Below are 11,237 nucleotides of genomic sequence, written 5' to 3'. Positions count from 1 at the left end.
CTTAAGAACAGTACTTAAATAAACATATATATATATATATATATATATATATATATAACTATAGTTTCTAGATGGCCTTTGATAATTAAAGGAACAGTGTTCAATTACTCTTGTTAATTTCTCTTAATTCATTATTATTTAATTGGTTGTTAATTATTCTTTCACTCCTCAGTGTAAACAGATGGGGGTAATTTTTATCTCTAATGAGCTTACAAATATCTCAGACAACTACATGTTTTGTATTTAAGGGAAATCTTAGATTTAAGGAATCTTTAATCTAGTTTTGTTACAAGCAGTTTTGATCAACTGAAAAGGCCAAACAGTGTCTGTGTTTTAACAACCATATAGACAGTATAGAAGAAGAAGATATACTTTATTATTATACTCTAGCATCAACAGTATTAACAAGAATAGATACATTCAGTTGATTTTAAGTGCCTATTATTAAATGGAAGTCCTGTTCGACAAAACTTTTTGTTGAGTGGGACAGAGGTGGATGCCTGTGGTAGAAAATACCAAATATGTCCATTCAAACAGCAGATTTCTTTTTGAAGTCCAAAGACTAAGTTTGTTTTCTTTTTTTTCTCTTTTTTTTCTCTTTTTGCACAGTTTCAGTTATGTTTTGACATAATCCAAACAGCAGCAAAGTCTTGGGGACTTTCCTTAAGTACGTCTTTGTTAACCCTAAAGGGTTAATGGAAATAATTTTCAAAGATTGTTTGGATTATATTATTTCAAAGGAGGATAGAGACTTTTTTTTTTCTCGAGTAGTTTATCTTCTGCACACTACTGATAAATAAAAAACTGTACAGGCTATTAACTCTTCTTCATCCTCTTAAATCCTCACTGTATTTCACTTTCTTGCAGACTCATCGTCATGCGCATGCATAACCTTCATGGAACAGAGAAAGAAAAAGAGGGGGAAGAAAGCAGCGATGAAGAAAGTGAAGATGAGGAGGAGGATGAAGATAAGAAGCCACAGATGGAACTGGCCATGATGCCTCACTATGGAGGGATAAACAGAGTCCGAGTATGTTGTGTGTCATTTTCTAGGCAGAAGTATTTGAACTGAACCATTAGGCTGAAACTTTGTGTCTGAGGTTCCAAATTTGTTGATTTTGCTTCTTAATCTTCAGGTGACTCAACGCGGAGCGCAGTCATTGGCTGCTGTCTGGTCAGAGAAGGGACAGGTAGAAATATTTGACCTCCAATCTCAGCTGGAAGCCGTGCACAGCTCTGCCGCTATGGCAACTTTCGTCAAGCAGCAGAAGGAAGCCACGGCTCTCTTCAGCTTCTCAGGTCACATGACTGAAGGCTTTGCGATTGATTGGTCACCTACAGTACCTGGTAGGTGAGGCCTTTACCTGTAAGGCAATTTACAGATGGAAAAAAGACAACGTGCATACATTCTGGCCTTGTTGACTTTAAAATTAACCTTGTGACTGCATCTACTTTGTAATGTGTGAGTAACGTGAGAACAGTGGACAACCAAATCACATTGTCCTGGTTGCTGGTTGTTTTAGCTTATAAATTAAAAGAGTTTATACATTAGATGAGATTAGATAAACATTATTGATCCCACACTGGGGAAATTCACTTTTTACAGTGGCTCCAGATGTGTAACACAGATACATGAAATCTGTGGGCAACCGATATGGGTTTTTCAGTGACCAATATTTAGAGAGCAGGGCGATCAATGGCCGATATATAATGACGATATCAAACCAAAGACAAGTCATGTCTAATTCCATTATTACATGCACATTACAATCTATTATACATAATTTTCTTAGCCAGAGAGAGTTTTAGAAGAGTACTTTATTAATTAATGAGACAGAAAAATACATTGAGCTACACTGTAGATTTCAAGCCATTAATGGTTTTAGGTTAGATTTGCTGTCATTTAGGATTGGTTGAAAAGTGTTATAGTACAGGGCTCGAAACTTTTTCACCACCGTCCCAAAACTAACAAAGGGCAGCGCAAACATTGTTCCACAGCAGCCAGACTGGCACGGCTGCCTGCAGACATTTTTTGTGTATCAGCCTCATGAGCGCAGACGTTGGCTGATGCAGATTATCTCAGAATGCCAAAACAAATCAGCCCGATTAATATGTCTATCTATACACGAAGTGCTGTCCATTAAATCTTCAAACCCTTGGGTCCTGATCCATCCAGATGCAAAAAAAAATCCTATGCTTGGCTCAGCTTTCTACCCAATTTAAGTGAAACTGCCCAACAAACCCAAAACTTAACCTCCTTTGCAGAGGTGAAAACTGGTCTGGAATTATGTAACAGATACACATTGTTGTAGTTATAAAGGGCTAAAATGTGCACAACCGCAAAGAATGAAAGTGGTAGATTTAATGAAATTAAGTGTTTTGTGTTTGTACTTTTATTAACAGGTCGTCTTGTCAGTGGAGACTGCAAAAAGAACATCCATGTGTGGGAGCCCCGAGAGGGAGGGACTTCATGGCAGATTGACCAACGACCTTTCAGCTCCCACAGCAAGTCTGTTGAAGATCTGCAGTGGTCACCCACCGAAGCCACGGTATGTGTGTGTAAGGAAAATGGTGACGTAGTGGGTCAGACTGAGGCGGTGAAGGTGGTGCTTTAGTGAGTGGTGGTTCAGTGTTGCAGGATATATTTTGTTTGTGTGGGTTTACTCCCAAACCAAAAATACATACATATAAAGTAGACATCCATATTGGGATTTGACATGCATGTTAGGTGCCTCCTGATCACAGAGCTGAAGTAGCTACTGATCTTAAATAGTTGGATAACTCAAATGCAGAGGATTAATTCTTTCCATGTTATATAATGTCAAACTGAGCTTATTGGTGCTGTACAGGTGTTTGTATGAAAGAACAGGGTGAGGCGAGAGACATGAATGATTGGAATGAATGAAACTATGTTATCTTTAAAAAAACACCTGTGAACATTATCGCAGCATTGCAATTAAACGCAGACTAAAATATGTAAGTTATACGTTGTCTCAGTGCTGCAGATAACAAGTCACCAAACTAGTTAGTGATATGTGATGCAAGTCCTACAGCCTGATGTTGGTTGTTACCATTTTACTTCTACACACTGTTTGCATTTGTTGGGCACTTCGGATTCTGTGCAACTTAACTGGTATTGACAGTAATTTTTCAATGCAGCGAGTATTACAAAAAGCATTAAAGGTCCAGTGTTTGACATTTAGAGCCTTTCATGTTTTTTGCTAGTTTTATGGGCACCATAGTTTCTCCTACACACTTCACAGCCTGTTTCCACTCCCAGGTCGTCAAATACAGGCACGAGTGGTTTTCAGTTAATTTGCAGTTTGCAATCTACAACTTCACTACTAGATGAAATGCTACACATTTGTCCTTAAAATACAAATTATAAATATGCAACTCTCACACTCTAAACAGCCTCTAAATAATAAAAGAGTTTCTTGTTTGGGAAGACCAATGATGTCTTAGATTTAATCTCAAATTTCAAATCTCACGATCCGTACTCTCTTGCTTGCCACAGGTTTTTGCATCTTGTTCGGTGGATCAGTCTATTCGTATCTGGGACATCCGTGCCCCACCCAATTCAATGCTTTCAGCCAGTGAAGCTCACTCATCAGACGTCAATGTGATCAGCTGGAACAGGACCGAACCATTCATCCTGTCAGGAGGGGACGACGGGCTTCTGAAAGTATGGGACCTGCGACAGTTTAAGGTAAAAAAAAAAAAAAAAGTAGAATTTGCAAAAAATTTGTAACGTTCTTAGTCAGCTATGAGTTATTACTTGTTATTGTATGACAGGGAGTGAAGATCTCACCGTTTGATCAGTGTGTGTCACAATAAAGTAACACACTATTGAACTACAAGCCAGTGTTGAGTACTTGTTATATTACACCATCAGATAATTGCTCACCACACCTAACAATAACATGGTGGTGTCTTCTTACCACCTCTCGCCTAATAAAGGAATTTGTTTTTGATTTGCTAATAAAATACACGCCTATGTAAGTCTTGTTGCAACTTGTGAGAAACAATCAGAAAGCACACAGATTTAAAAATCCGTGTTCCTGTTATGAGTGATGCTTTTGCAGCCAGATACAATGTACACTGCCACACTTCTGTGCTCTTGCTCCACCTGCAGACCGGGCGGCCTGTGGCAAACTTCAAGCAGCACAGCGCTCCAGTCACGTCCGTGGAGTGGAGCCCTGTGGACTCGAGTGTGTTCGCTGCCTCGGCGGCGGACGACGTCATCAGCCAGTGGGATCTGTCTGTGGAGTCATGTGATGTGGGTGCCAGGGTGGAGGGGGTGAAGGACTTGCCCCCTCAACTTCTGTTCCTGCACCAGGGTCAGTCAGAGATCAAGGAGCTCCACTGGCACCCACAGATACCTGGTGTGATGATCTCCACAGCTCTGTCAGGATTCAATGTGTTCAGGACAATATCTGTGTAGCGTGTGTGTGTGTGTGTGTGTGTGTGTGTGTTTGAAGAAGAGAAACACATGATTTTTGCATTTACAGGAGTTGTGTAATGCGCAGTAAATCCCAATATGTTTGATAATGTACATAACTCAGCTGTGATCTTTTGGACATTTATTGGCCAACATAGGCGCCATATGGTGTTACAATCTTCACTGTTGAACTTTAGTCTGTATTTTTTACAGATGTATGAACTATTTTAGGCATTTCCTATTGCATGCTTAAAATAAAATGTTTAAAACAATGGTTCTGTTTTCTTCAATTAATCTCCTTCTCCTCTATTTGTGTTTTTTATTTGTAATAAAGGAAAGCACTGAATCACTTTGTTTCAGAAAGAAAGTCATTTCCAAAGAAAAACAAGTCCCAATAATTGTTTTATTGTTTTCACTGTAATCCTTATTTAACCACAGGATAACACGTGTTTAAACCAGCATTTTCAACAGATGAGCACAATGGTCTCTCCCTTTTACAGCATCATGAAAAAAAAAATACTTTTTCAAAAGCCAGCGTTATACAAGCAAATAACATACAAAAATACACTGCTGGTCCCGATTTACAATTGACCTTTAAATCCCATGATTGTCATAGCGCTTTAGTATTAGTCCAGCCCCACAGCCCAAAGAAAAGCTTTGGTAACTTGAAAACATGCTAAATAACTGCAGTATGAAAACACATTGTGTAAAACAGATCAGATTTGGTCTCAACCAGAGAAACTCACACTTTCAGACTTGGAATGTGACAAATTCACAGTAATCATACACAGGATAACTTTATTTTCTGACACTGGGAACCATTTTGTAAAGCTTAAACATCAAAAGAGGACATGCAGCTTATAATAAACATGCAATATGAGAAATAACTATAAAGACATGGATAAGACACAGGGTACAATAATAGAAGCATACAGCTCCCTTTAAGGCACTATAACATAAAGCTCAGTAAACACAACACCGGTTGCTTTAAATGGCAAATATAAGACAATGCAAGCATCATTAATTTAGCCTGAATCAAACTTTCCACTGAGCATCAGTTTCATAGCAAAGCTTCCAGGAGAAAAATAAATCAAAGTGCTACAAATCTTTCACTGTAATAACCTAAATGACACATTGTTTCTGAGCAAAATAACAGTCTTTTGCAAATCTGTTACCCTCACAGATAAAACATTAAATGTATTTTCCAGTTGAGCAACATCGTCGAACTGTATCTCTCCCACTGAGTCTTGAAAAATCCAGTTTGCATTCTGTTAAAGCCTTCCATTTAAATGATACTGAGATAATGAGTTTAAGAAAATACAGTATACTTGATTTACTTGACAGCAAAGATCTGTTTTTTTTTTAGGGGAAACCGTATTTGATCCCCTATAGACCAATTTCATCATCAAACTCGTCTTCAAATGTGTAGCCCCGTCCTACTTCCTCCTCCTCCTCCTCCTCCTCCTCCTCCTCTGAATCAGTCTCTGAGTGGCAGCTGTCGACCCTCCTCCTGTCCAATGAGGTGACTCCTTCATACTCTGAGCTATGTGACGAGGCCGGACTAGGAGGCAAATCCACTTTGTGATTTGTGAGCTCGGTTTCACCTCCTCCTCCTATGCTCTCGCCCCTCTCACTCTCACCCCTCGTTGGACTACGACAAGCCAGCTGATCCTCATCCTGGAAGTCAAACCCTTGACCCTCTTCCTCCTCAGACGCTTGGCGAATGATCTCCTCTCGTTTGTCACTGAATCGCACTTTTGGTCGTAACCCCTTTGGCTTGATTCCATTCCCATCTGGTATCCTGCCGTCTCCCACCTGGTTTCCATCCAACCCAACCAAGTTCTTCCCGTTCAGCTCATTCTTTATGTTCACAGACATCTCCATGGCTCCTTTCCCTTGCTTTGCGCCCACCGAGGATGCGCCACTTTTGGTACTGAACACATCCTCCTCGTTAGAGTCAAGCCCCAAACCATCCATCACGCCCAGTACATCCCCCAGCATAGATGGGCCTAGATCCAGGTCCAGGTCCAGGGTGAACGAAGACACTGATTCAGAGTGCTGAAGCTCATTGTTCTGTGGGCTTCCTGGAGCATCCGTGTAAAGATCACTGTGGTTGACCGCCACCTGAGGGTCAGCATCCGGCACGATCCCTGGACTACCCGGTTCGGGGCTGGCCTGGCTCGGGCCAAGAGTGGACAGGAAGGAGGTGTCCCCAAAGGCATCACCTCCTCTCCCAATGTGCATGGTGTGGCGAAAGTCACCCAGCGGGGCTGAGATCATGGTAGGGTCCAGGCGAGGGGCCCGGGATGATTTGTGCAGTGGCATGACTGTAGACAAAAAAGAGGGTAAAATCTTATTTATATATGATAGCATGGAGTAAGTGACAGATGTGACACTGTGAGATAACGGTGTAAAACAAAAACATGTGCAGAAATACTGAAGCCCCAGTCCAGAATCCTGATAAGACAGAGCAGCGTCAACACTTCACATCATGTTGAGCAACATTGTAGGAAAACCAATGAGCATTTTGGCACTGGTGGCTGTGAAGGCCATGCTGAGACTTGTACTTGAAACACACTCATGCAACGCTAGCACATACTTTTCTCTCCCCTCAGGGGTGTGTGTATGTGGACAAAAACAAACTTTCTTCTCTACAAAAAAATAAATAAAAACCTTCAACAATCACACAAAAACAATTAAACTGTGCTACTTTTCATTTAGATTTCAACATGGAAAACTATTCCTGTTGAGACCAACAATGTAACATTTGAAGTTAATAATTAAAGCATCTTTACAGTTGGTAGGAGCCAATATAAGCCCCATAAATTGTATCATGTGTGACAGGCTAAGTCACTGTAATAAGTTACTAGATCTGCATGGTACACTTCAAATCAGAATAGAGAAATCTTTCTTTTTAGTGGTTTTTATGTGTGTGAGAGAGAGTTAGAGTCAGGGAGGGGAGGGGGCTTACAGGCCTAACCCCCAACACTCAGGGCTTTTCCATTCACAATCAAAAGTAAAATATACATTATATTAGTTAAATCTATACTTTATAACTTATCAGAAGAGCACGCGATGGTCACACTTACTGGCAGAGCAGTGAGAGGAGCGATCGGATCAATGTAAAACTAATCAATCGACCTGAGTGAGCGTCAGCAAAACATTCAACAAGTATGGAAAAACTTACTTTAAAGGGTATATTCTGGTGTTTGGTGGGCTCCCTCCTCAGTATCCAACTCTTTCATCTGGCTTTTTTTTTTTGCTTTCGCTTCCCTCTCGACTTTTCCCTCGCTCTTTTTCTCGCCGTCGTTTGTCTGTGTGAATTTTCTTTTTCTTTCCAAAGGGATGGGCATGGGGCGAGGAAGTGACGCGACAGTTATTGGGGAGAGCTGGATCAAAGAGGCTGTAGTGTCGACTCCAGCAGACTTTGTTAAATACAAACCAGACTAACAGAGTCGATTTATGTATAAAGTTAATGTTATAATGCTTTAAGCGTGAGCCATAGTTTGTTAACAGGATGGTGTCGATGACTGGGAGTGTGTTGAATAAAGTTTATGTGTGAATATCCAGTTAAAAAGTATCAAACTGTGACTGACATGATGCCAGCTTTAATTGTATGTTACTATGGAAAAATATGGCTGCGGTCAGGATTTATAAATACTGAGCTCATGATTAAAATCCTGTCACTGCTAATGAGTTATTTTATTAAATGTTTTAATGCAGTTAAGTGTTAAATTATACACTCGGTAAGTTTTATTTAAAAGGACTTTTTTTATTATTGTGAACAAATCACATGACAAAAACAACATTGGATCATTAGTTCCTCCTGAAAACAAATATATGGTTATATATTAAAACTATATTAAATAATAACAAGCTGGGTTCTGGTAGTTTTGGAGTAAATAGTGCATTAGTGTGGGACTTTTTTCAGTTAAAGATTAATAAACTTTTTGTGCAGTCAGCGATGTTTACAGCAGCAAGACAACATATTTGGTCATGAGATTTAACTTCAGCCCCCATTTATATGGCAATGAAGGAATGAATGGTGTGTTTTTAATAGTTTATGTAACAATGGAGGTCAGGAGGTATTTGGCTTTAGGCACATAGACAATGATTGATGGTAGGATCAATTGTTGGCTTTATTCTTTTTGTTGAATCTATAAAGTATAGATTATCTAAAAACATATAAACTCAACACAACTCAAACTAAATAATGTGTTTATTACTAACATATTACACAGTTCTTGCTCATAAAATTAAGTGTAACTGAACATGAATGTGAAAATGTTGTTTCAAAACTCTATACATGAGTTTAAAAATATTTATAAAATATTTAAAAATATAAATACGTTTTAATTGTTGAACACAATATCCCTCCACTAAAACCACCAAATTTCTGGAGCACAAAAACCCCTCATTTAACCCACGACCTCAGTGTCCTTAGTGGTCACCTCACTGGGGTAAACTCACATGTTAAAGACTCTTTTCAGGCTATAGTTATGCTTAATACAGCAGAAACATTTAATTTCACACTGAAAACATAATGAAGGGTTTGACTTTAAGGACCAGTGTGTGTTCAGTGGCATGTAGCAGTGAAGCTGCAGATAGCAACCATCTGAATACATAAATAAATGTTACACACTGGACTTTACAGTTGACTGTAATTATGATGGAATGCAGTCTTTGAGGTTAACCCTTGTGTATTGCACCACTTTACTGACAACACCACATTTTTAAAGGGTGTCAGTCAGTCTGGTGCATAATCATCTCACATTCATTCACTCTTACAACCATTAAATAAATTAAACAACAGGCGTGGAGCAGAGATGCTTTTTAGGAGTGTGTGTTACCCACCTTTCCTCTCATGTGTTAAGGAAACAGAAGCATTAACAGCAGGTATTCACACAGTGGTTCCTGGTAGCGAGTCATTGTTTGTGAGGTCTTGTCACAAATGCTCGACATATTTGTGTAATGATGTCACCGACAAGACAACAATGGGAACAAATTATTCATTCAGCCGGTAAGAAATCAGTGTGAGAAATTGGCTGGAAATACTATACAGTATTTTATCCATTTGAAACCACAAAAGTAAAACTGTTGTTATGTCAATTTAAAAGGAAAGTATTGATTTCTCTTTCACATTATGGTATTAAAACTACTTTGAACTGCAAGAAAACTATATGAAATACATTTGTTGTATTTGTGTTTTTATTCTGGTACCAGAGTGGAGTCTATCTTTCGAAAAGATACTGTGAGCTTCACAACAGTTGCAAATATCATTTGCACTCCAGAGAGACTTCCCAAAAGGCTTGAATGATTTGGGGGGATCATGTGTGGGAGTGAGTGTCTGACAGGAAATGACTCTCCTTTATGTAATACACTCTCACATGAGCTCACACAAACACACATCCTGCAGCTGTGTGTGCTTCGCAGGGAGGTGAATGAATGAGTGTGCGTAAGATATATTCATTTTGCAAAGTAAAAACATGGTTTTATTGATTGGATAAAATTATAACCTCCCAAATATGGTCATAGTAAAGTTTTTTTTTCTCAAATAGTGACATGTTGGCAGCACATGAACTAACAACATGAGCTGATGAGATTTATTGTGTGAATATAGATGTATATTATGGGTGATGGGAGTTTAATAAAGTTTTCTTTCACTACTAACTTCAGCAAAGTGAGGAACCGTTTAGAGACTACTACCCTCCGCTTTGTCTGTCAGGCATTACAACACGGCCCCAGTCTTTATCATTGACAGGCTTAGTGGGCGAATACGACTCTGACCTAAACCCAAAGCTCAACATTTGATTGGTGGAACAAGTAGAGGACAGAGCAGAAGGTGGGAGAAACAGGGGCGTAAGCTCTGCCTGACAGGACAAACTCCGGGCGACAAAAACAGACTAACCCACAACGTCACTTGACTTGGCTAATTTTAGCTATCTGCCATTTTGTGTCTCCACAGACGAAGTTGGTCGTCAACGAAGAAGGAAGCAATGGTCGCCTTATGTTTCTGATTCGCACCTTTACTCAACGTATAACCAAAGTTTGACTTGTTGTGATTGGCAGCGCTACATTGGCGGTCGGTCGACTGCTCTTCTTGAGACCAGCCGGTTGATTATCGTCTTGTTTACCTTTGTGCTGAAGCGGGAGAGCTAACGCTAACGACGCTAGCCCCGTTAGCTCAGCTAGCGTTAGCTTCGCGACGCTAACTGTAGTCTGTGGCAAAATGGCGGCCAACACGACACAAGCAACCCCTACAACCAACTGGTAGGTCACATTTTGTAGACACAGAAGCCCCACAGTGTGCAGTGACTGAGATGAATGCACTGTAACGCTACTATATATAACGTTATATATATTTAGATATATATATTGTGTATTGGTTAGCAGTTAGCTAACGGTTAACGGTCGCAGTCATAATGTCGTTATCGACGAAAGGACGGTTAGTGCAGTTAGTTAATAATCTCCTGTAACTTAGTGTAAGACACATACCATCCACACGATATCGTTAACACGGATATCTGCGGCGCTTTAATCGATATGTTTAACGGTTAGATGTGAGACTGTTAGCCGTTAAACTGCCGTGGACGGTTAAACGAACGTTATGTTTTTTTTTTTTATACGTTGGCCAACAGAAGAGAACCAACGGTCACTTAACCGTTAACATTGTAAAGCGTTAGATTGTCACAGTTGTTCCTCAATCTCAAGACTTTACACTGTGTGTGTCTGTGTGTTACTGTGTGTGTGTATGTGTGTTACTGTGTGTGTTACTGTGTGTTACTGTGTGTCTGTG

General features: G+C 39.7%; 2 protein-coding genes across 2 annotated transcripts; one reads left to right on the top strand and one right to left on the bottom strand.

Moving 5' to 3' along the window:
- Window positions 1-867: 867 nt before the first annotated feature.
- On the top strand, window positions 868-4,713 carry grwd1 (glutamate-rich WD repeat containing 1; the record flags this gene model as incomplete). The annotated part of the gene is given in 5 exon segments (XM_035672352.1): window positions 868-1,030; window positions 1,137-1,347; window positions 2,404-2,549; window positions 3,518-3,709; window positions 4,136-4,713. Coding segments are annotated over 5 exon segments (1,021 nt in total), but the record flags the coding sequence as incomplete, so codon positions are not given.
- A 117-nt stretch (window positions 4,714-4,830) lies between these two features.
- On the bottom strand, window positions 4,831-7,795 carry cdc42ep5 (CDC42 effector protein (Rho GTPase binding) 5). Its single transcript, XM_035672353.1, has 2 exons — window positions 7,629-7,795; window positions 4,831-6,768 (listed from the first exon to the last, which is right to left on the bottom strand). The coding sequence occupies exon 2, from the start codon at window positions 6,764-6,766 to the stop codon at window positions 5,828-5,830; it is 939 nt and encodes a 312-aa protein (XP_035528246.1). The 5' UTR covers window positions 6,767-6,768; window positions 7,629-7,795; the 3' UTR covers window positions 4,831-5,827.
- Between the last annotated feature and the right edge of the window lie 3,442 nt (window positions 7,796-11,237).

The sequence above is a fragment of the Morone saxatilis genome, unplaced genomic scaffold, assembly GCF_004916995.1.
Source record: "Morone saxatilis isolate NCDOM2014 unplaced genomic scaffold, NCSU_SB_2.0 Contig24, whole genome shotgun sequence".
Taxonomy (NCBI): Eukaryota; Metazoa; Chordata; class Actinopteri; family Moronidae; genus Morone; species Morone saxatilis.
The sequence above is the reverse complement of the archived record's forward strand: the minus strand, read 5'-3'. Positions and strand labels throughout refer to the sequence as shown.

Excerpts from the sequence above, each read along its gene's own strand:
- cdc42ep5 (XM_035672353.1), bottom strand. The coding sequence starts at position 6,766 with ATGCCACTGCACAAATCATCCCGGGCCCCTCGCCTGGACCCTACCATG.